A 25,703-nucleotide genomic window follows, 5' to 3' on the forward strand; every position below is an offset into this window, starting at 1 on the left:
GAATGTCATGTGTGTATGAATGCTGATCTCAACTTCAATGACGTGGAGTCGTTGAGTGAAAATGTACTATGGTAATCATAACTTGACTATGGTAATCATAACTTGACTATGGTAATCATAACTTGCAGGAAAAGTGAACTGCCATTTTGGTTGCTATGAGAGACATTGATGGTTTTTCATTCATGAAAATGTGTCGTCTTCAGACGATCAGAAGCACCAATCCCAGGAGTGTTGGTTAAAGACCCACCCCTCCGTCAGGGATGTCCATATGAAACGAGAAATGTGCCAAGCACAAGACTCGAGGGGACAGAGTATTTAGGATCTACATTTTTATTCCGGCTGGACTGTAGTATTCCTCATGTGAGATAGGGATGAATATTTTATATGAGCTCCATCGGCAAGTTTCTGAAAGCCGTAGAATCCTACGCTACCTTTGTTTCATCCTTCTTCTCTGACACCATGTTGAGCCAGACAGGGATCCAGGTCTTCAGCTGATCTGTATGAGCTAGAGCCCCCTAGTGGCCAGGATGAGGAATGACAGGACGGGTGTTCAGTGTAACTACCATCTCTGTATTCACAGCTATGCATGTTGCTTAATCTTTACAACCAAAACAACAAAAACTGCAGATTTTGAATTGTTGGTGTAGAAACATGAAAGCCAGTAAACATGTTTTGTGTTTTCTGTTATTTTTCTATTGTTGTAGGAGTTATGTTTTATAAAAATCGCATCACAACCTTTGAAAAAAATAATAAAATGTTTTGATTCTGTTCTGTAATTGCAAACATTTCAACTGAGTGAGAGCACATATCCACTATGTCATGGCTGAATTGTCAGCATTCTCTTCCACTGCTATACACAACCATACTGTTTTAATGTATTTTATTCATAAAATAGCAACATAAATACAGGAAGAGGAGGTTGTGTAATATTGCTGTAATTGTGAAGACTGAGGGCATCAACAAGGGATCATGGCTGTTCCAGAGCCACCCCTCCACTACAACACGTTGTATGACAATGTTATTACAACCCTAAATCACATCTCCATAAAGGACCGTGTTTAGAACGCCCAGAAGTTGGTTATGGACACATATTTTACAATAAAATATAATCACATTAAATAAAAAGAGCAAAAGGAAAACCGAGAGAAAAAAAAAACTGTGACAAAAAAAAAGCATCTAAACGTTAATGTTGTTTAGAGGATTGAAAAAGAGAAGCAGGGAAGGAGAGCAGGGAGAGCTGGACAGCACATTCTAACTAACCTTTTAGCCAAACCTTGTAAAGGCATCCCAAACAGAGGGTGTGACAGCGAGGCCTAATGCCGCACTCTTCAAGGGGGAATGAAGAGGAAGGAGTGATAGCAATTTTTCCCTCCTTTGTTTCCAAACCCTGATCTGAACTGGCTGGGCAGGTTTACACTCTGCAGCAGCAAGCTGGTTTGGACCAATTCCACCAATATTAGTCACGTGACGAGACAGGGGTTTAGTTATTTCTGGTGTTTACTAAGAAAGTGGGGGAGGACAAAGGTTTTTTTATCGAGTATTTAAAAAGAGTTCCTGATCCATCCCTCCCTTCTCCTATCATAAAATCTGTTAAGTCTCCTCATATCGTCTGCATCACTGATTTCTCCATCAGTCATGCTCTTCATCGTAGTGTTCAACATCATAGATTTATAAATTCAGAAGTAATTATTCTATCTGTACACTGAGGGTTAAATCTCTTTTACAATCATCACGCAAGATTCTAGAAGCATAGCAAGCAGCAGTCCTCTTCTGAAGTTCCACGTGGCGGGAAAGAGGTGGGAAACAAACTAACTGATAAGGATCATGGATGCTTCAATAAGGAGCTACATCTCAACAAAACCAAAGAACTTAGTAGGTCATCCCATGAGCTGAGCTGAACAGGGGTGGTGGAAAGAAACGACAACTTGCCTGGATGAATCAGTACACAACGAGGAAGTGGAAACAAAAATTCCTTTATGGCGTTAAAGACCTAAGACTAAGTCATTCCGACATACGCCACTGTGTGATCTATCACATGCCCTGGCACTGACGAGTATCAGAGAAGATTCAAACTGGAGATTCTTAAAGGAACCCTGAAGGTTCCTAAGCAGTTGATGATGGGTTTGTTTTAGTTCCTTCTGCCGTTTTCACAGCAAGCTCACCCAACACTACGACACACTGGGGATGTCTAGGGCTGGACGCAACGCAGACCGCTGGAAGTAGGACCCAAACATGACTTTAAACGACTGACTGGAGGTAGCAATCTAAACAGCCAATCGTGTTTTTGCTATTCTACTCCATCAACAGAGCAAGCCAACTTAAGAGGACAACGTAAGATCAAGTGTATGGAGGGTAAAAGGTGGGGGCTGGCTGAGGGAGAAAAGGGGGGTGTTGGGTTGGAAGGGGTGTGGGCTGCGACAGGGAGGGTTGGTTGGGGTAGAGGGGGGTGGGGTGGGGGACAGAGGCAGGGCTGGTTAGGAAAGCAGAACTATTCTCATTTCTACAAAAGGTCTTGAAGCATGAAGAAGAGGGCACGTATCAGCTCCTTGAAGTCTTGGCAAGGGGTTTACAGCAAGCAGGAATGGAGGGGGGCCGGGTTTGGTTTGAAGGGGGAAAGGAAGGGAGTCAGAAAATCACAGGAGGGGGAATGGTAGTCATAGTATCATTGTCCAATCGCTGGCCAGATGTCGGCGGGACGGAGTCTCATTGGTCGGCTGGGGTTCCGAAGGTCTCCTGGGAAGCGTAGACCATGTAGAGGAAGCCGTCGTCATCCTTCTCGCGCTCGTACACCTCGGAGATGGGGCTGGACACGGACACCATGCTGTGCCCGTTCACCAGCAGGAAGAAGGCTTGGTTGGAGTTCAGCTGGAGGCGCCTCCTATGGGTTGGAGGGGGTATGACAGGTCAGGCTCAGTTTATGAATAGCTCCGTGTTTTTTAATTCAGATCAAGAGCTCGCAGGTTCAACTCCCCCCCTGCACACCTCCCCCCCCCCACACACACACACCCCCCCCCCCCATTTGAAAAAGCACACAAATGTTTTAGAAATGAAGACCTGGCTTCATGCGTTTAGGTTTGTGTGAATAATAACCATAGGGGTTTTAATTCCAAAAATAGGTTCCAGTGGATAGATACAGAGAGACAGCAGCCTCGACTTCAGATGTAGTTTCCTGAGACAAGGCGTCTAGATCATCTGTCGCCCACAATGATCTCAGCACAACAGAGCCTGCGAGAACCTGATCTCTGCTTGGATGTATTCAGAAGGAGACTGCAGGTCTGAAGGTGGATTTAGTTCATTGTGGATGGCACAATTTGGATATCAAATAGGCAGAACTTCCAACACATAGTTCTCTATTCTGATAACACTCTGCCTTTATGTAAGTTAAACACACACGTGTGTTAACACACAACAATGGGTTAACACACGTGTGGTAGCTCTCGCAAGGTTGGGACCATCCAGACATACCTAATGATTTTGATGAGTTCGCTCATGTTGACGTGGTCGGGAACAAGGAACTTGGTCTTGTCCAGGATTGGAAGCTGCTTTTCTCCCTTGTACCTCTCAATGATCACCTGAAACCACAGCAGCGTCTTATGACATGGGCATTTATGCAGCTGGATTATTCGTTTGAAAAATTATTTAAACGTGTGCACTATTGTGACACACGTAAGAAGTATGGTGGCACACGCATGTAGTATGACCTGTAGCATGTGAAGCACATGGAGTGCGTCGGGTACATATAGTGTGTAAGCGACATGCATGTAGCGTGTAAAGCAGATGTATGTAGCGTGTAAAGCAGATGTATGTAGCGGGTCAGGAACCTACTGGGATCTTGTTGGGGTGCTGCTCTCGGATCAGCCTCACGTCGTCTACCCTCTGCTCTGTTAAAACACAGGAAATGGAACAAGGTTAGCCACTTCCTACTTCCTGCCCCAGATAGAATGCATCCGTCAGGTACAGCGAACGCGTACATATCTAAAGGCGACCACAGAAGAGTTTGAGAACTGTTAGGCAGTGCTTGGTCCCACAGAGACCTCTCCCTGTTGACCTATGATCTGTCCCTGGTGAACTTTGACCCCTGCAGGTGTTTGTTCCCAGTGTTCAACAACAGCAACCTCAGCAGCTGATAAGATCTCAGCTTTAGCTTCTTTGTCCTCTGCGGTCATAATGGATGAACACCAAAAGTATAACTTTTATGGATTTTACTGGCCCAAGTAAACGTTTCAACGTGTCTTTCACATTTTGCCTGTGTACTTGTTTGCCTAGGAAGATAACATTTTTTTTTGCAATTAGTTTACAATCTGCACGGTTGTTTGCTGTATTTAATAGACTTCAGAGCCCATGAGGAACAACAGTGGTGTCTGTCTGTATTGAACCGTTTCCCAGGAAGGTCATGGAGACAAGGGATCTCTGTTTGACAGTTTTACCTCAGATCAGCCTGTCTAACTGGTCTCTCCAACACAAGATTTTCATTTTGTTTCACTGAATTGGCTAGCTAGCTAACCATTTTAAGCTACATTATAATGTAGGTCTGCTCAATTATCTGTCAGCTTCCTTGCTAGTGGAAAAGGTCCTGAATGGCTGTTGTAGAGGTTTGAAATAGCTGGGAACTTGGAAAAACTGCCACAGAGCAGTGTTTGCCTACTTTCACTAAGCAGTTTCAGACACATAACACTCAAAACTCTCTGTCTGGCACAGAAACAAATCCTTAAGATTTAAAACAGGATCTGAACTGCCTATGGGTCCATATGTCAAACTTGGAGAAGAAATCATGGTACGATGCTTTTCTCTGTTGGTATTGTCCACTGACATAATTATAAGTAGATACCTATTTTTGCTTCACTGTCATGTTTTACACTGGGAACTGGCCAACTTCATAAGTCTTCTACTGTACCGCCATATAAAGTGGAATAGACGCGGCCTTGGGACAAAGGAGTATGCATCGCATCTGTACTGTAAAACAAGACGATACTCGTGGGCTAAGCTAACGCAGTAGCCTATGCTACTCTGGCGCCACTGGTTAAAGGCCCTGTGGGCTTAAAATCGAGGAAAAGGGATGTGAAACTAGCACAGTCGGGAGAACACGGCCAACAATAATTTAGAAGATTAAGAACTTTCCTGTTAGCCTAGTAGCCTAGATTATAACCCGTTCGGCCGCCTGCCTGCCCGTCAGTCTCCCACCCCCCACCAACCCGTCCCATCCCCCAATCCTGCAGCGCACAACATTTCGACACCAGCGATTTGAAGCCGAGCCTACTTGTTTTTCTCCTAGCTGCCCTGGCACAAATAAACAGAGTAAGCTACAGTGGAAATTATCCGTGTTGTTCCAGGAGTATGTTCATATGAATCATTGTTGACATTTTAAAGACGAAATGTTTTTTTTTGTTTCGTTTTGTTAACAGTAGGCTTCAAAGATTTGATCTTGTGTGGTTTACGTTTGTCACATAAGAGAAAGCCACCACCCCTGAACCCAAAATAGTAAAACATTGGATCTAACACTTAAAACCATAATTGTTGTGCCTTTTTATCTCCTCTCCCGAAAATCCTCTTGAGTTGTGTTTGTCTTTTTAACGAGAGATCGATGTTTAAGTGACAAACACGTTTGGGAGAATTAGGTAACCATCTGCTCTGTAAACAAAGAACATTTCGGGCCTCTAAAACACACTGAATTGGGTCAATCTATTCTACAATATAGGTTGACACATCAACAATAAAAAAACGATGTCCTGACAATGTAACTCTTACACACAAAATAAGACAACTTTAGTTTACCAATACCTACCAAATGTCCTTCTTTGTTTGAAGGTTTTTTCTGAAGGCATTTTTGCACACAAAACAAACACCTGCGTAGTTGAAACTATACACTTTCGGATTTCTTAAAATAAATTTAAAACAGAAATTGTAAAGTTATCGGTGGCCGACCTAAACACAATTTGTTCGGTAGCTAGTCCTTCGAGTCCTCTGATGATCCCTTCCTTCCTTGAAGCTGCGACTCAGTCTGAAGCCAGCAAAACAAACCCGTCAGCTGATACATGACGTCATTCGATCCGATTCGTTTGAGAGAGACGGCGAGAGAGATACTAGTAATAAAAATAAAAGATGATCTGTGTCACCGAGTTTATACAAGTTCAAGTTCAAGTCTTTTATTTGTCAGGTACATAGAACAACACATGGTCAGAATGGGCACTGAAATTCTTAAGACAAGACAACGCAAGCACCTGGCATAACATAACATATCTATGCTGAGCTTAAATAAGTGAAACTTCCTAAATATACAGATAGCAATAAATAATCGACTATACTAACCGTAATACTAAAACTTCCTAAATTACAGATAACAATAAATAATACACTATACTAAGCCTAAATGCACATAAAACCTATGTCAACCCTATAACCTATTCTAACCTAAGTGGAGTACAGTACAATAGTGCAAAATTGAAAATTGATACAGCCTACCTAACTAGTTCCATGCGCGCACGTTGGCCTACATGATCGTGCATTGGTGACTGCGATGACACCAAATATAAATGAAATACGTAGGCTGCATGTTTTCTAAATATATTTGACTTTTTTTGTATGCACTTTTACACAAGTATTCCTGATTGTTTTTCTATTTTTGTTTAGATAACATACGCTAACTGGACTCAAATAATCCGCGAAAAGTTCAATAATTAAAATTACTTTTCCTTTCCCTCATTTCTCCAGCTGAGGTGTCATCTGGTGTGTGGGATGAGTTGTAAACCAACCTAGCTCATGTATGAGTTATTACAGTATGTCCAACTGCAGGGAACATCTGGCGACGGTACAGATCCTATTCTGCCACTAGGGGTCGCTCTCTCATAACCTGTTGCGCCTTCAAATAGAGACACCCAGAGCCAAAGACAATGGCTCTGGCTCTGGGGACGCCCAGTCCAGATGACAGCTGAATCAGAAGAGGTTTTTGCCGCTTTGTTCTAGGGTCATGTCTCATGCACGTTCTTGACGATGTTCTTGACCGAAATACTTGTAGAAGCTTCAGTTCTGGTCCACGATTTTGTGTTTTACTTTTCTAATCTAAGTACTGTTTGTATGTATGAAAAAACAGAAATAAATAGCCTACAGAAATATATAAATAGGCCTACAGAAATAAAGGAAATAAATGATTATACATTACCTGAATATTTGTATAAAAATATGAATCTAAGTTCTTACAACCCAGGATCAATACGCCTAATATTATCTCCTCCTCATCAGCCGCAAATCACAAATGACCTCTACAGTTAAGACAATTGGATGGGCAATTACAGTGTGCCGTGTGCCTATAAGATCTTAAAAGTCTAGGTCTAGCCTACAAACATCTGTCATGGTCTGTAAGGTCCAGCATCCATACCTCTTTTTTAATATGATCTATTGTGACATTCAGTTGCCATACGGAGTGCCAGGGACCAGGGTGCTCTAGTCCAGACTTCGCTGGTCTTCCTGTCTTGGGGAGGTCGTGTTTGAGGACGGGAGCAGCCCTCAGTAAGACTCGCTGCCTTTCATTTGCTCAAGGTGAAAAATGCGCTGTACTGCACTACACAAAGACACAAAAGGCCCACGCAAAAGTAAGCAAGGTTCTTTCTTATTCATTTATTGATATGGTTTCACGTTAGCCGTGACCATAAGGTCCACGTCCACTTATCTTTCTTGGGGTCCGATGGACGACAAAGGCAAACATTTGCATTGAGACGACTAGTGCTGTCAGAGAGGGCTGGTGTAGCTAGCATGAGCTCTGCTGCCCGGCTTGGCAGGACCATAGTAACAGGCCTGTTCATGCTATCATTTATAGCTCTAGTCCTTCAGCCTACAACAAACACACATACTCCACGTAATAAGGTTTTAACTCATCTGAGGGACATCGGGGGGGTTGACCCGGTTGAGTGATGAGAGACCGAGCAAGAGTGGGTGAAATACAGTGGAGAGAGAGTGTTCGAAAAAAATACTGAGATGGAGAGAGAGTTAAGTGTAGTCAACAATAGCCCTCAAGGTCTGAGGATCTACAGAGAACGTTGTCAAGCTGGGTTAGCTTCGAGCTAACCATGCTGGCGGTGCAGTGTGGGTTGCTATGGCAGTCGTCATGGAAACATCTCACAACGTTCAGTGGGAGTCGGGAGTTAACACCCCCTCGTATTGTTCCTACTTCGTAATGCATATTCATACCCACAGACAAGCCATTATGACACGCTTTTATTAGTCTACAAATCCATGAATTCATTCACCCATCCATCCATCCATCCTTTTACTGCACGAGGCAATTGCATTAGCGATTCTTCACGGATGCACTCAGTCATTCAGTGGGATTAAAATGGATTCATAACCTTGCTTGATTGAATTGATGCCGATAGTTTAGCTACAGTAGAAACATAATAGTGTGGCTTATTACGAACAAGGAACAAATCAGTTTGCAACCATTTAAAAGCATTTTATTTAAATCTACATCATTAACAGTTATAAAAAAAGAAACTGGATTGGCAGAAAGATCCAGCATCATCATTATCAACCCACAAAATGTCAAAGGAAACTGAAAGAGCCATGAGATAAGAAGTTTGACATAATGTGTTACTTTAGGGTAAAGCTCAGTGGTAGAGCAATTGATTGCATATCAATAGGTCATAGGTTCCAGCCCTGTATGTTGCTTTGGATAAAAGCATCTGTTAAATGAATACGTTCACAGAATTTAGAGCAAGCGTCTTTAAATCATGTACTAGTTAGTGCATGTTCTAGTCTTTGGTACAGCTGCATGGGTAGCCTTGAAGGACACTTCAGCAGGGCTGGGTCAATTCAATTCTGAAAACTGAAAATAAATAGCTTTTGTATATTTCATATATTTTATTTTTCATTTTTCTTTGAATAGACTGAAATGAAACTGAATTGACACATACCCTGCCAACACACACAATTTTACTGATATAGAAGGAGACTTTCAGAGACTTACCTTGTGAGACTATCTGTACTCAAGTACCTCCCTGATTACAAGGCACTTTGATGCTTTTAAGGGGCATGACAAATATCTCAAAGCATGGCCCAGCTGGACGACTGTTGAGAAGGATTTGTCCACTGAGGTAGACTGTGACTTGTTGTCAGAAAAGTCCATTTACAACAACAAAATCACTAGTCTTCCACAGTGTGCAGATCAGAGGGCTCATTTCCTGTCATCCTGAAAGCTGTCTTCTGTATTTCCTGTTAGCATTTTGGGGAAAAAGAGAGATATATGTTATTTAGCAATCATTGTCACCTTAACACCACATCTTATTGTAAATCAGTGTTAAAAATTGAAATATAATCCTTTTTCTGCATATAATCTCATGTTATGTTCATAATGTTTATCTAGTGTGTCTCAAACATCTCTGCAAATATCCTTCTAGACAAATCAAACACCAGCTCGTCTTACAGACACTGTAGTAAGCACCTACAAAATCCCTTTGGAACCCGGTAACAGTATAATAAAATCGGAATCCTTCCTGGCCTTTCCAGAGAGCATCTCACACACACCTAAATCCTTGTCCCCTCATATCTAAAGGCTAGCTACCTGGTGGACTCAGAGATCACCCGGCCCCCCGTCTCCTGTATGATGAACACACAGACTTCCAGTTTTAATAAAATTAAGACAAGCAAAAACCGTCATCTAAAAGCTTCCCTGAGGCTCTGCCAATAGAGACATGCGTATCTTTAGATGATGAAGAAGGGATCAGAGTGGTGGATCAGACACATAGAAAAGACACTGTCTTTTCTATGTGCTAGGATGTTGACTATAACACACAAACACACACACACACACACACACCATGTAGCTAGAGGCTGGCATTGTTTCTCTATTGCCTATGGTAAACTAATGGCTGCTGATTTTTGCATTACCACCACCACCTTCCCGAATCCAAATGAAAGCCGTTCTGTCACATCTAAGTGACATGATCTTACACTGCCAGGCAGAAGGTGACAGTAAGGGGGTGAAGGAGAGCATGCGTGCCCAGGACAGGGTGTTGGTCGTGGGCTAATGACACCGTGATGAGGCCATGGAAATGAGTGATTATAGAGACTTCAGTCAACAGCCATGTGTAGATCACTGACGGCTGTCCCTGGCAGCTCTCACACTCTCTCTCTCTCTCTCTCTCCCCCTCTTTTTCTCTCCTCTCTCGCTCTTCTCACTTTCATTCCCTCTTCTCCATTTCCCTATACTCCATCTCTCTTCTCACTTTTCCTCTCCTCTTTCCTTTCTCCATCTTTCTCTCCCCCTTTTCTCTCCTTACCCTCTTTGTCAACGCTCGTTCTTTCTTTACCTCCTCTCTCACCCCCTTTCCTTCTCTTTTTGCCGTCTCCCCTAGTCTCTATCCCTCTCCCTCGTCCATCCTCATCAACATACAGCTCAGCACTATCGACCATGTGTGCTGCATGTACAGCAGATTAGTCTGGTGAGGGCACTGGCACAGAGCTGCAGTAACAAAGCTAATACTGTATTTGACACTTGGGGGTAATCATGTAGTTACTTTAAGTATAGTATTTAAGTACCGTCTAAAAAGATACGTAACACAATTAGCCGTCTTACAGACATGCTCGATTCTCCACAAGGTTGTCTTGGGACAGATTGAAATGACATAAATAATTTGTAAATGCATATCCTCTGCAACGACATAAAAAATAAGCGCATGTGTGTCCTCTGTAATCTTTAACTAAATACCAGGTCAACGCGGGGTTGGAAAACATAGTGGATCTGAAGATGGCCCTGAGGCGGAGTGCCCTCCTCCTGCTCATAGGACACACACACCTAAGCACACACACACACACACCTTAGCACACACACCTTAGCACACACACACACACACACACAAGGAGCCAAAGACCTTTCAGTGAGATCAACAAAGGCCCGGTGACATTTGGAGTGGGGTGAAAGAACACAGGGTCAGTGAGTGCTCTTGCTCAATCCAATCCCATAGCTTTACTGCTATGCCAACCCTGCTACCTGCTAGCTTCACAGCTAACCCAACCCTGTTTTTTGGTGAAAATTGAATGAAATTTTGAATTTCCTTCCACTGCTATTCTATTTTCTTCCTGCCTAGTTTATACATCCAATTTTGTGTCCCTAAACTGGTAGCCTAAAACACACCATGTGTATACTTTACTTTTTATTTGATTGGTAGCATAAACCCTCCAAGTGTTCAGTCCTAGTTTTTTGCAAATCTAAAGGTGTCAACCCTACATACTACCTGTTAGCTGAACTGCTAACCTGCTGCTTTCATGTGGACGGATTTGTGGGGGTAGTGTTGAAAATAAAGAACAAAACACAGAACCATTCAAATTCCCTAGCCTGAATGACAGTGATTAAAACCCGTGAACTATAATAACACATCCATTTGCCGTGAGTCATACACAAGCTCTTTTCACGCATTGGCTTTTAATGGCGGTTTTAAACCAATCCAAGGTATTATAGCATTTATTCTTTTCTCCCACAGGTGTATTTTTATCCCACAATAACCTTGTCAAAATGCCCCATTGCCTACAACAGCACACAGACCGACAGCTGCTTTGAGGTTCCGACGTCTTTGCAGCTACGAGTTACATTGGCCATTCATTTTATCTAAGGCTGTGCTTGGGTTAGCTCACACAATAAGGGAACACCTATATGGCTTCATTGTGCAGGTCGTGGCACCGAGCACCAGTGACAGGCACAAGCTGGGCTGTATGCTCATTAGAATCATGGTCAGGATCCACACTGAGCTACACACAGAGACTCTGAGCTGAGTCACACAGAGAGGAAGTGGACTTGGTCCCTCATCAGCTCTGGTTCTCCCATTCAAATACATAGAAGTCATAATAGGCATCAGGTTCCTGTTAATAGGAATAACTTTCTTTCTCGCTTTCTCACAGTCAGCCTTTCTCTCTCCCTCTCCCTCTCCCTCTCCCTCTCCCTCTCCCTCTCCTCGTTCTCTGGACCCCTCACTCTACATCTCTGCCTTGGCCTCTCTTCCACCTCTCCCCTAGTCGTGGATCTTGTCTCTGCATGCACTTATACATTCTCTCAAGAGTAATGGGGGAAAACAGGAAGCTGAACAAACAAGGGGAGGTGAAAATGCAGTTTCTTTGTTCAGGAGTTCCGCTCCAAAATAATGGCGGGCGTACTGAATAAGAATACGGTATGAAAGCTAGCTTAGTCCAGCTCTTTACCCCTGGACCATAGGCTTTTACTGGGTACATTAGTGAGATGACACACAAACGTGTAGAACGTAGCTTGATGGTCATCAGACAGGAACTCTTTTTACGAACTGCTCTACCATCGTGGGAAGGAGAAGATCAGGCACATCTCCTCTGTGGAGAGAAAGCTAGTCTGCTGTTCATATAAACCACATCCTCTGCACTGGAATAGTACTGCAGTGTGCTAAACATCAGTCACAGGTGCTATCAGTTAATTAAATCATTAGCTTGTCGTTGTTCACAATTATTGAGTTCGATTCATTGGGGGTTGGTGCCCCAGTGAAATTTCAACAAAAAAAAATCTTCCCTGTGCCTTGGAAGAAATAAATTGACCTTACATGTTTGCTAATGCTGAAGCCAATTGACTACAAGGAGACTGATAATATTGAGCTGCATTTTATTAAGAGCAACTGATTTTTTTAAATATATCTACAGGAAGGTTGTTCAACAAAATCCTAATTACCGTGAAACACATGTATGTTACGTGTTAACACGCATACACAGCAGGCTTCTTTTACCGTGTCTTTGTCCAGGACATTAATTTGATTCCCCTCTCATAGAAATCCTGGGATCACACCACCCTATGTATTCTTCAGTACAGCTCTGCAGCTCTGCAGAAGGTTGAGGAGGAGGGGTGTACTGAGAACACACTCTGCTGAAGGACACACCGTTGTGTGGAGGAAATTAAATCAGTTTACTTTCATAAGATAATAAAGGAATACCAAACCCAATGTCTCAATTTACTCCTCCTCCCCCAGATATAACACACACACACACACACACACACACTACAGGAGAAGCGTACTGCTTAGAACCCCCCCCCCCCCCGCCGCCCTCCCCCCCATATTAGTGAAGCGGAGCCTCATTGGATGGGCACTGGGGAGTACAGCCGGATATGCTGGCTTGTCTGGCTGTCAGGACTTAAGCTATGACATCAGCCTTCATGTACTCACACCAGGCAGAGCATATTGACCCAACACCAGACTACTGACCCAACACCAGACTACTGTCTCCAATACCATTCTACTGCGAGGGAAGGGGACATAGGAGGAGAAAGAGATAGATAAATGGAAAGGGGAGGAGGAGATGGAGAGATAGAAAGAAGGGGAAAGAGGGTAGGGATAGGCAGAGAAAGAGAGAAAGATAGGAGATAGAAACAAGATAACAAGAGAGGGAGAATGAGAGATGGAAGACTGAAAGTCAGGCATGCAGTGTTCATAATCAGAGCTGGTAAGAACATGATTTGCTGTAATTGTCTTGACTGCTCTCCCTCTGCTACCCTCATCCTGACAATTCCAGCAATGAGAAAATGAAAGGCTGATTCCCACAGAGCTTCCTGGGAGAGGAGAGGGAAAAGAGTGTCTCTCTTCACTGTCCTCCCTCTCCTCCCCCCTCCCAGGTAGCGCTGTGGGAATCAGCCTTTCATTTTCTCATAGCTGGGATTGTCAAGATGAGGGTCTGGTCAGCATGTTGGGCTTTCCTTTGTGTCTGACACAGGACCTCCTACAGGGGCCCAGCTTGCACATTTCACTAGGGCCTGTTCTGGAGGGGGGTTCTGGATGATCGGAGAACACACGATTGCTGGCTTGTGTTAAACATCTCGTCGACCAACAAACTAGACAGAATTCTAGTGCCTCGTAAATTGTCTATGGAGAAGTTATAGAAGGGATATTGTTTTGTTGTAATGCGTTTTCATTTATTTGATAAATTAACAAAACGCAGTGCCAGTTAAATTGTAGAATTACTCAACTGTGTTTAATCTTAGACATGAGAGAGAGAAAGCAAGAGAGAGGGCACGAGTGACAGAGAGGGGCAGAGAGGGGGCGGGAGACTAAGGCCAGCAATGGAAACCCTAGACCCCTCTCTCTCTGGAGGCCAAATCAATTCTGCCCTCCCTCCCCCCACTCCTCACAACCCCAGTGTTTGTGGCACCCTGCTCCACAATCCAATCAGGTTGCCCATAGAGTCAGCAATGCAATACCACAGAAGAAGCAGTGTTCAATCTGGACATGTTTAACGTCAATCACAGCTCTACAATCATATCAAAGAGGCTCAGTTATTTCTAGACAACTGGGGAAACATTTCATCCAGCAAGGTGAGCATTGTTTAACTAAATAAAATAAACGATAAAACATTGTCATAAAAAAAAGAAGAAAAGTATTAATGCTCAAATTGGAGTTCTGAGAACATGGAGCAGGAGAACCCTGGAATCTTTAGAACTGGGAGGTTCTGTGTTTTGTCAGACCCACAGATCAGAAGCTTTACAGCTTCCTATATGTTTAATGTATGCACCTCCCTGCCAAAGTAAATTCCTTGTTTGTGCAAACATTCATGGTGAATAAAATCCCTTCTGATTCAGATTCTGTCTGGTTCTCACTCAGGGGTGAGCGGAGGGCCGATGCCAGGGCCCAGTAAGATGAGGGCAGGGAGGAGCAAGATGGAGGCAGGGCCCAGTGTGGTGGGGGCAGGAACAAGGAGGGTTGAGTGCAGGGTGGAGTCAGGTGAAAACATGGTGGAGCGAGGCTGTGGGGGGTGTAGGAGAGGCAAACGGAATCAAGTGTGCAACGTCAATGTTGTTGCTAGTGTGTGTAATACCCCAATGACAGCTGTCTCATTTATGCAGACATTGATTTGGCTCTATGACTAACTTCGTTGCTGGCTTGTTGCCGGGACAACAATGACCCCCTCAGTCCGTTCCTTTTTGGAGAAGTGGAGGAGAACTGAAGAAGAACTGAAGGAGAACTGAAGGAGAACTGAAGGAGAACTGAAGGAGAACTGCGAGGTGGCATGATGACACAACATCCCTGCCTAAAACAGGTTATGTAAAAGTGGCTTGTGTCTCTGATGTGGAACCTCTGCCACTATCCAGCTTCCCTCCCCCTGTCCCTTTGACCACGCCTACATCCATCCCTACATCCCTCCCTCTGTCCCTTTGACCACGCCTACATCCATCCCTCTGACCACGCCTACATCCATCCCTCTGTCCCTCTGACCACGCCTACATCCATCCCTCTGTCCCTTTGATCACGCCTACATCCATCCCTACATCCCTCCCTCTGTCCCTTTGACCACGCCTACATCCATCCCTACATCCCTCCCTCTGTCCCTTTGACCACGCCTACATCCATCCCTCTGACCACGCCTACATCCATCCCTCTGTCCCTTTGACCACGCCTACATCCCTCCCTCTGTCCCTATGACCACGCCTACAGCCCTCCCTCTGTCCCTTTGACCACGCCTACATCCCTCCCTCTGTCCCTATGACCACGCCTACATCCCTCCCTCTGTCCCTTTGACCACGCCTACATCCCTCCCTCTGTCCCTTTGACCACGCCTACATCCCTCCCTCTGTCCCTATGACCACGCCTACATCCATCCCTCTGTCCCTTTGAGGACCCCTACATCCGCCCCTTTCCCCCTGCCTGCAATACTGCTGTGCAGCCCACACTCTCACCCTCCCCCAGCCTGCAGGAGTGCTGTGCATCCCCTTTCCCCCTCCACCTTCAGCACATATTAACACAGACCCCCCCCCCCCCTGCTCTGCAGCACACCCTCAGCACCTGGGAGCCACAGGGACAAAGCTGACCTGGCAACCAGTGAAAAAGAGGGGTCGGCAGGAAGCGCACCTGTTTGATCCGCATGGCCACTTCCTGCGTGAGTGGCCGCCGTAACCACGGCAACCAGGATGAGGGTTGAAAGGGCTCATGCAGTTGAAGATTTCTTTGGATTTACTTCACGCAGCAAACAATGCTAATCAGACACACAGACACACACAATGCTTGTATGTGGAACATACTACAACCTGGTCACAGCATGCACACACACACACAAGTGCCAACTTACATACATGAAAGGCATAAACACATATACACACACAGTATATTGAAAGTTATTAACAGTACAATGACTGAATATGGGAAAGGTAAGGACATACGTCTCTCAGCACAGTGAAATGCCAGACCTTGAAGGATAGAGAGTGGAGGGCGTTGTGCAAAGAAGCCTACGGCAGTGAGTCACTGAAATATCTGTTCAAATCGCTGTTCTTCCAAGACCATATAGAGTAGCTTTGAGACGTAAAAAAAATCATAACTGCTTTTAGAATGGAGTACCTACCTTACATACACACAGAACTACAGTAAATAAAAGGTTTCCATTAGAAAGAACCCTTTCTACACTTGTCCCAGTTAGAACACAAATGTTCTGCATAATCTTCAGGGTTCCAGGTAGAGCACTGATGTTCCGGATTGAACACAGATGTTCCAGATATTACAAAGAGGTTCCAGTTAGTACACAGATGCTAATCGGCACTGTACTGGTCTGTGCTCACATCCATCTCTCCAGCTACCAAGCTGTCTGCTCAGTCGAACACATTTTCTAAGCCACTTCCTGACTCTCAATTAAATTTAATTGCACGTGCTCACAACCCCCGTGCGCAGGGCCTGTGGAGTCTGTGGAGGTCTCAGAGGGAAGGAGAGACAGTGTTTACCTGCTCTGCTGCCACTCATCAAGAGGCGCTGACAGACTGAATGTCACAGCAAGAGGTGGGGAGTTGCGTGACTTAAATGAATCAAATTTATTACGTTCCCACAATCTTCATGTCACTTTGCATTACATCTGGGTCCTGTGTAGCAGCAGTCCCCCACCCCCCCCACTAGATCAACACTGCCATGTTTGCTGTAGAGAGAGAGGCTGGCAATTAACAAGCTTTATTTAGACAGGTATGTCAAATTAAAAACGATTTCTTATTTCACAATGACACTGCAAAATAGTACAGCATGAACACAGTGATACCAGCAGTGTGTCTCCTGTGTCTCCTGTGTCTTCTGTGTTTCCTTCTCAGAAGCACCTTCCTCTCTGCTTTCACCCTCCCTTTCTCTCCCCCTTTTACCTCCCTCCCTCTCCCCATCCCTCCCTCCCGTTGCCAGTGCATTGTAGCTGCCACTTGTCTGCCTTCATACAACCCACAAATGAAATTGAAAAAGCAAAAATACATTTTTGTCAAGAAAGTTTTAGTATTTGAGAAAAGCTTGGTCGTCTGTTGTGTGTATCTGTGTGTGTGCGTTACTGTGTGTGTGTTACTTAGGACTAAGGGGTGTAACTGTGCTGTCAGCACCATCCATCCTGATTGTGATTGGCCCTTAGAAATGGCCCCCTTCTGACTCCAGCCGCCTGTCACACTGTTACTCAGAAACGACCCTCGCTTTAGAACCAGCCCGCCAATTAGCCCACTCTCTACCTCCCCAGAAAGCGGTAATATTATAGTGTGATTCAGTTTCATATTCCCTGGCTGCGTTGTCTGTGGTCCCACAAGCAGAATATAGATCATGGTCACATTAATTCAGTTTTTTATCAAGTCTTCAAGTGCTTCTTACACTGCAGAATTATTCATCTATGTCGTATCCATGGATAGCTGTGTTAATAATTTTACAGAAGGAGCCGAAAATGCCAGAAAACAGTGAATTCACATAGAAGACAGAAGTATAAACGATAGACGAGCAGCAGCGAGCTATCTGAGAGACACAGATTGTGTAAACACGCGCAACCCTCCCCGGAGTGTCTATCTCCGACAAACAGATCTGCTTATGTTCGAATCCAACTGCCCGGATTTGATATTGAATACATTTGTTTGCGGAGTAGAACAAAGAAGACTCTGGTGGGAGACGATCTGTGGAGGCAAATGTTCTCCTGTGTTTATGGTAGACGTTTCCTTTGTTTCAGACTCGTGTCACTTTCACACATTAGCGGGTTACATTAAGACAGGTGTCTCTCCCTCTCCCTCTCCCTCTCCCTCTCCCTCTCCCTCTCCCTCTCCCTCTCCCTCTCCCTCTCCCTCTCCCTCTCCCTCTCCCTCTCCCTCTCCCTCTCCCTCTCCCTCTCCCTCCCTCCCTGTCTCTCCTTACCTGTCTCTCCCTCTCTCTCGCTGCAGATAACAGCGTAGGAAGAGTCAACACTGGCAAATCTGTCCTCTCTCCCCCGCACTCGTCCGGCATTATTAAGTCGTAACCAAGCTGCATCTAATTGCATTAATTGGATGGACGCACACGGGGGATTGTTTAAACACCTGCTCTAAACGGTTTTGTTTCATTGCTACAGACAGAAGCAACATTTGTAGAACTATCTTTGAAAGAGTTGATCCATGTGACCGTGTGTCCAGGCGGGCTGCCGGGTCACCCCGAGTTCGCCAGCTAACCGCGAGAAGAAGCTGACTGGCAAAAAACTGAAAAATTATAGACCTGTGCTAGCTGCTCACCATATTTTACACACTTTGAGTAAAAATAAAATAAAACTTTATTACGTGAATTACATATTGAACTAGGCTATAGCCTATATTCCGTATAAATTGGAATTTGTATGAATGGTGGAAACAGTGACTAAAAGTGAACTGTAGGTTTTTACCAAGTCAATTTTGAAAATGTTGAAAGAAAGTAACGCTTGAAGCAGCCTTTTCTTCCGTTTGAGTGGCGGGCACGGACCTTACTGTAGGGCCTATTGCTCGTAATAAATGATTAACTTGTTTCAAATGCCCCGTGAAATCTGAATTTCACCGCGGTTGGCTGATTAGAGACGCAAGGAGACTCCTTCATGCGACCACACTGGAGCTGTCCAACGCTGTGGTGCTGATATGTAATTGTCGGTTAAGTTTAAAGTAAATCTCTCGTTTTAATTCGTCAAGTACTTTATTTGTTCCCTACACTAAAATTGAACAGGCTGCAATTAGTTTCACAGCATATAGAGTGCCTTTTCATAATTATTTGAGGAGTTCATAGTAGTAGTTCATACGACTAAAGTAGCCAAGGCCTTTATCAAAAGTATAGCCCATGTATTTTCCATCTCACCACAACCCTCAACCCTTTAATCTTATGCAACTTTTGACACGCGCAACGGTCTCTCGAGCACCTTGAAAATAAGCGGTTGTCAGACTTTTCTTTAAAAGAACAGACAACCGAATCACGATGACGAACGGCAATAGACCGCAAATAACAAGCAGCCCATTTGGCGTCATAAGAAGTCCATGACTTCACGTTACTTTTAAAATGGGTCTATGTCGTTTATTTCAATACCCTGTAGGCCTACATTTAGCCTAGTCCTATAGAAAATAAAATCATATTTGTAAGATAGACCCAAAGTAAAGGATTTGGAAGGAAAGGGACACGATAACTAGGTAGCCTACATGCCAGAGTCCGTATAAAGCCATTTAGAGGCTCCGTTTTGGAGCGTTGTTTGGCACATTATCCCCAGGAGACGTGAGGAGGAAGAGGCTGATGAGGTGATATTGGATTTGTCAAAGTTAACTATAATAAAGGGATGTTTAAATCTAATTAAAGCCATTATGTAAACACAGCGACAGGAAAATTATCTTTCTTAGCGGGAGGCTTCTCATATAATAATCGATAGAAATACTGGGCATAAACCACAAAGTACGATAATTGTATACCTAATTTATGAACGCCGTAACCTACAGCCTAATACACACAGCAACAAAATGTATCCTACACATTATTCAGCCATCTATATTAGAAAATAGGCTACATTGCATACATGTGGAATACCATTAAAGTGAATTGTTAAAAGGTAGCTAGCGTTATATTTTTTTACATAGCCTATTTATATAAGATCATTAACAAGACATTTTTACTTTAAAAAAAAAACATTATTTACCACATTTCATCATACTGAAGTACATTTCACCATAACAATCGTAAGATAGGTGACAGAATGCAAAGGAATACCTTCTAGGATGTTTTCTTGTGTCACGAAGTTATGGTCGCGCGGTCTACCTGTTGATCAGCGGCGGACTCTCATCTGACTCATTGAGCTCGTGCTCCTCTCTCCTGTCAAAGGCTCCACCTGGAAGCAAGGCGCGAGAACAGCCTGAGACATTCACCAATACGACAAGTCAAACAACGCTCAATTCAAACGTATCACAAAAAGTTACATATTGACATGCAGCAAGTTAACCTCATAGTCTTTGCTCGTTGTTAAAAAAAATCCCACCTATTTAGAAGACTACTAGCCATATGAAGCATAGATGCCCTAAAGCCAGTTTACGAAACACCGTTGCCTAGTTATTATAGTTTAAATTAAAGTGAGTTCTGTTGTCTATCTTAACCAGAAGCGGAGGCGGCTTGTCCGAGGTGGTGAACAGGTTTCAGTGAACATTGCTCGAAGTACTGTAGGCTACATCATCTTACCCATCTCTCCATCCCACTGAATGTTCGCACTCATTCAATCGGTGACTATTTCTATAAAATGAATAAGGAACATGTTAAGAACCGCAGTGGTGTTGGACAGCCAGACGTACCTGCTGGGGATGTCTGGCGGCGAATTGGCGATTGACACATCATCTTCGTAGAGCCAGAGCCTTATGGCAGCGTAGAAACCAACCTCCAGTTAACCGACGACTGGCCATTTAAATCCCCGTCCTCTCCATAAGTGTTCTGAACTTGACGTCACCGATTGGGAGGAGAAACTGCGATCTCACCTTCATAATAAAAGTCCCATCGAATAGTTTTCAGAAAATAAAAGCAGGTTTTGGACGACTTTCAACTCGACATTTGAGCTGCAGAGCCTAACCAAAAAACACTTTTTTTAACAAATGGAAATGTAATGGACATTTTCTAAAAACGCGATCTACTATCAACTGTAAGCCTGATCGTTTAAGACTGGGCCTTCTGGGCTGAGATGCACATCAAGAGTCCGTCCCCAGATCAATATTTAGGGGATTCGACAAGGACAATGAGGCTGAGGAAGAATGATAGACTGGAAAACGTAGTAGAACAGTGGTTCTCAACCCCTGTCCTGCTTGTTTTAGATGTGACCCTGCTCCAACACCCCTGATTAAATGAATGGTTGTTATGAAGCTTAGAAGAAGAACGTCCGACAATGTTCTCATTTTTTGTGTTCTAGAATTTAGAACAATGGTCTTGGAATAAAAAGCAAGCACTCACACTGTCTGTAACACCATAGTGAACACACATGATTACTACATAGGAACCGTGTTGATCAAGACTCTCAGTTGATTTTGACTGCTGCTTGATGTCACAGTCTGTTTCCGTGGAAATAATTCTATTCAGAATATTCAAAATGCAAATGGAACACAAAAATCTCTACCCTGAAATCCTAAAAAAAAAACATGCAGTATTGAAGATTGGTGTTTTTATGTGTGAGTGCATGTGTATGCGTGAGTGTGTGGGTGAGAGTGTGTGTATGCGTGAGTGTGTGTGTAAGTGTGTGGGTGAGAGTGTGTGTATGCGTGAGTGTGTGGGTGAGAGTGTGTGTATGCGTGAGTGTGTGGGTGAGAGTGTGTGTATGCGTGAGTGTGTGGGTGAGAGTGTGTGTATGCGTGAGTGTGTGGGTGAGAGTGTGTGTATGCGTGAGTGTGTGGGTGAGAGTGTGTGTATGCGTGAGTGTGTGGGTGAGAGTGTGTGTATGCGTGAGTGTGTGGGTGAGAGTGTGTGTATGCGTGAGTGTGTGGGTGAGAGTGTGTGTATGCGTGAGTGTGTGTGAGAGTGTGTGTATGCGTGAGTGTGTGTGAGAGTGTGTATATGCGTGAGTGTGTGTGTGAGAGTGTGTGTGTGAGAGTGTGTGTGTAGATCATTCCGTTGTATAGTTTGTCATTCATTACTCTGATGTGTTTTATGTTTTGTTTGGACCAACGACAATGATTTCCATCCCAAGACCACTTTGCATGTTAAACTGTGACAAGAGAGAAAGAGAGAGAGAGAGAGAGAGAGAGAGAAAGAGAGAGAGAGAGAGAGAGAGATAGAGAGAGAGAGAGAGAGAGAGAGAGAGAGAGAGAGAAAGAAGGAGAGAGAGAGACAGAGACAGAGGAGAAGGGGGGAGATAATGAAAAAGAGATATGGAAACAGAAAAATACAGAGAGAGATGTAGGGAGAGCGAGGGAAAGGAGGGGAGAGACAGAGAGAGACAGATTAATACACAGAAAAAGAGAGAGGGAGAGAAAGATGAATAAAAAGTGAGTGCTGGTAAGAAAGAGAGAGAGAGAGAGTCAGCAGTTCTGACTACATCTGAAATAAGTGTGGATAAATCACTGTCTATGCTCAACAAAGAAATTGGAAAATTACGTTAGAATTAACTTTAGCATGAATTTTACCCACTTAGCCGATGGCAGCTGTGACAAGCGCAATCTTTCTTTGTGCATGTCCATGATTTTGAGGAAAGAAGCAGAGAGGTGTATTTTCAGACAAAAATGTGCTATTTGTAACCCGTCTGTGAGCCATTGTGCTCTCTGCTTTCCCCAGAAATGATCTTTAAACTGCCTGCTTCATTGTATTTGTATTCTCATATTTTTTTGTTTGTTTTGCATTCTCTCTGTGTATGTGTCTTTTTGTTCATACTGCCATGTATTGTATGTGTGTGTGTGCAGTGTGTACAATGTGTGTGTATATATGTGAGTGCACGTACAGTGTCTTCTTTGTGATGTGAGCCTGGACAAGCCAGTCTCTACACTGTCCTTTGTTTGAAGGCTGAATGAAGCTGGACTGATTGAAGCCTGACTGAAGCCTGACTGAAGCCTGACTGAAGCCTGACTGAAGCCTGACCGAAGCCTGATAGAAAACCTAAACGAAGCCTGATTAAAAAAACCTAAATGAAGCCTGAACAAACAACCTTAGATCAGAGGATGGTTCAAATAAGGCTTGTGACTCCTGATGATTTTAATCAAAGGGTGGTTGGGGTGGGCTGGGGTGGAGCGAGGGGTGTGTGTGGGGTGGGCTGGGGTGGAGCTGGGGGGGGGTGTGTGGGGTGGGCTGGAGCAAGGGGTGTGTGTGGGGTGGGCTGGGGTGGAGCGGGGGGGGGGGTCATGTGTTTAATCATCAGCAGTGGATGGAGCTGTGACGGGGACAGTGATAAGAGTTCAGTTACCTATAAGTAAAGGGCACCTAGGTTCAGATCGTCTACAGGCAGATGTCCCTATCAGTGTTATACAAACCCAGAGGAACCTCGCCTGTTTGCCTAAGCGGTCCATAAGTAATTCATTGTGTTTAGTGAGACGCAGCATCTGTTCTCCTGCAGCTTTGTGTGTGTGAGTGTGTGTGTGTGTGAGTGAGTGTGAGTGTGAGTGTGTGTGTGTGTGGGGGGGGGGGGGGGGGAGGCGTGGTCTCTTTCCCAGGTAACTGCCATCATTGAATAATGACCTCGGCATGGGATAATACTTGTGACCAGGGGATGTGTGTCTCGCCAAAGACTCTGAGCTTCAGCAACACAGTTAGATGACAGAGTGACAGCGGGCTGAGTGGAAACGAATGGAAGAGGCGGAAAACAAAAAAAGAGATATGCATCCACAACACCACACCAACTCTGGAGAGATGGAGACGGAGAGACCGAGGGAGAGAGATAGATACAGAGAGAGAGAGAGGGGGAGAGAGGTAGATACAGAAGGAGAGAGAGAGGGGGAGAGAGGTAGATACAGAAGGAGAGAGAGAGAGCAAAAGAGAAAGTGTGTTTGTAGAGTGTGGGGGGGGGGGGGGCGGTAGAGAGAGTGTATGAGTGATCGACAAGTTTTCTTGGCACTAATGTTTCCTAAAGGGAAAGGCAGGTAATAATACAAAAGTGCCCATCACTCTCCTGTCAGTGAGTGTATTCAGAAATGGCAGAAATGGCTTGCCCTATTCCCCCCTGTGGAGTCTTGGGGTGGCCCTCAGCCTGTTGTGAAGGGGTAAGAGGGTAATTCAGGCTCTGCTGGGCTTTGGTGTTTGACCTCTCCACGCGTCTCTTTTTAAAGGGAGTTTTTCAGGAAAAACTGAGATTTCATTTTGTGCCCAACTTCTTTGCTGTCTCTCTGTGACCTGGATGAGGGTATTGGCTAGAAGGCAGATGGAAACACCATGCTATCTTAACTGCTCTCTCTGCTCTCTTTACTGAGTTCAATTCAATTTCAAGTGCTTTATTGGCATGTTGGCATGAGCTACTTAAATATTGTCAAAGCAAATATACTTTACAGTCTGCATACAGACATACATGTCCATCTACGTATGCATTCTAACATGTAAATATAAAGATATGCAGATACAGTACAGACATGAGCATACATAAACACAGAACATATATACATGCCTAAATGTACTGAACATACACTCAGAATATTCAAATAGTAATTGCATAGTATGAATAAAACTGTGGAAATGTGATTAAAATAGAAAACTGTAAACAAGTTACGCCTCAGCCTGCTCTGCTCTCTTCTCTCTGCTCTCTCTCTCTTTGCTCTCTCTCTCTACTCTCGCTCTTCTCTCTCTCTCTCTCTCTCTCTATCTTTCTCTATCTCTCTACTCTCTCTCTCCCAACAGCTTGGTGACAGCTCCATGTCTTGCTTTTTTGTGAATCTGGGAGGAAAAATACTTTAAAGAGCAAACTGGGGAAAAACCAGCAGTGGTACATTTTCAAATGACTGATGATGACTGAGAAAGCAGCTCTTTGAATTGATATTTGCTGATTGTTATCTGATAGTGGAATGTCAATCTAATGTAGAACACCCACATCCACACACACACACACACACACACACACACACACACACACACACACACACACACACACACACACACACACACACACACACACACACACACACACACACACATGCGCTCTCTCTCTCTCTCTCTCTCTCTCTCTCTCTCTCTCTCTCATATTTCTATCATCTTTACAATGATCTCTCTTCCCCCTCATGGTGAGACGTCCCCGGTAACCAGCATTCTACATTAGAACACACTTGATGAGAAGTCTAATAGCTCCTTCAGGTTGTCATGGTAAACATAGATGCATTTAGTCAGACAGTCACAGAAATTGAATTCATTTTCAAAGTAGAAAATCAGGTTCCATCTAAACCATAGACCAAGTGAAGTCAGTTTAACGGTTATCCTGCAGAGCCCACAGAGTTGAGCACTTTATGTAGAATCAGAGAATTAGCCATTACTCTGTCAAATTCAGCCTGCCATGAAAAGTTAAAAGCATTTTTTTTAAATGTCAAACACAGCCTTTTAGTGAAAAAGACAGACAAGATGGCTGAACAGTGTGGTTCTATCTGTGGTTTGTTGCCTTTGAGTGACCTTTTCAATCTGCAATTTAAATTGAAACACAAATGCAGAAAATTGACTTGATAAATTGATTAATTACATGTCTTTCTGTGCAATTGTCTTCACTTCACCTTTTTAAAAAGCACGTCTGTATTCAGGTAAGCTGCATGAAGATCGTTCTCATGAAGCCATCTACTAAAACATCTGTCCACGACCCTCACCCCCAGTCCACGACCCTCACCCCCAGTCCAAGACCCTCACCCCCAGTCCAAGACCCTCACCCCCAGTCCAAGACTCTCACCCCCAGTCCAAGACCCTCACCCCCAGTCCAAGACTCTCACCCCCAGTCCAAGACCCTCACCCCCAGTCCACGACCCTCACCCCCAGTCCAAGACCCTCACCCCCAGTCCACGACCCTCACCCCCAGTCCAGGACCCTCACCCCCAGTCCAGGACCCTCACCCCC

The 25,703-nt window shown here is 44.2% G+C and overlaps 1 protein-coding gene and 1 long non-coding RNA gene across 2 annotated transcripts; both read right to left on the reverse strand.

Moving 5' to 3' along the window:
* Positions 1 to 865: 865 nt before the first annotated feature.
* Positions 866 to 6,011, reverse strand: map1lc3b (microtubule-associated protein 1 light chain 3 beta). The gene is made up of 4 exons (XM_084672212.1): positions 5,783 to 6,011; positions 3,826 to 3,881; positions 3,466 to 3,572; positions 866 to 2,878 (listed from the first exon to the last, which is right to left on the reverse strand). Exons 1-4 carry the CDS (start codon positions 5,820 to 5,822, stop codon positions 2,704 to 2,706), a joined length of 378 nt encoding a protein of 125 aa, XP_084528338.1. The 5' UTR covers positions 5,823 to 6,011; the 3' UTR covers positions 866 to 2,703.
* Positions 6,012 to 8,422: 2,411 nt separating this feature from the next.
* LOC146259172 (uncharacterized) lies at positions 8,423 to 9,073 on the reverse strand. The gene is made up of 2 exons (XR_014729644.1): positions 8,957 to 9,073; positions 8,423 to 8,815 (listed from the first exon to the last, which is right to left on the reverse strand). It is a non-coding gene; the product is annotated as an uncharacterized LOC146259172 (long non-coding RNA).
* Positions 9,074 to 25,703: the final 16,630 nt, after the last annotated feature.

The sequence above is a fragment of the Hypomesus nipponensis genome, chromosome 14, assembly GCF_054491055.1.
Source record: "Hypomesus nipponensis isolate SF chromosome 14, ASM5449105v1, whole genome shotgun sequence".
NCBI lineage: Eukaryota > Metazoa > Chordata > Actinopteri > Osmeriformes > Osmeridae > Hypomesus > Hypomesus nipponensis.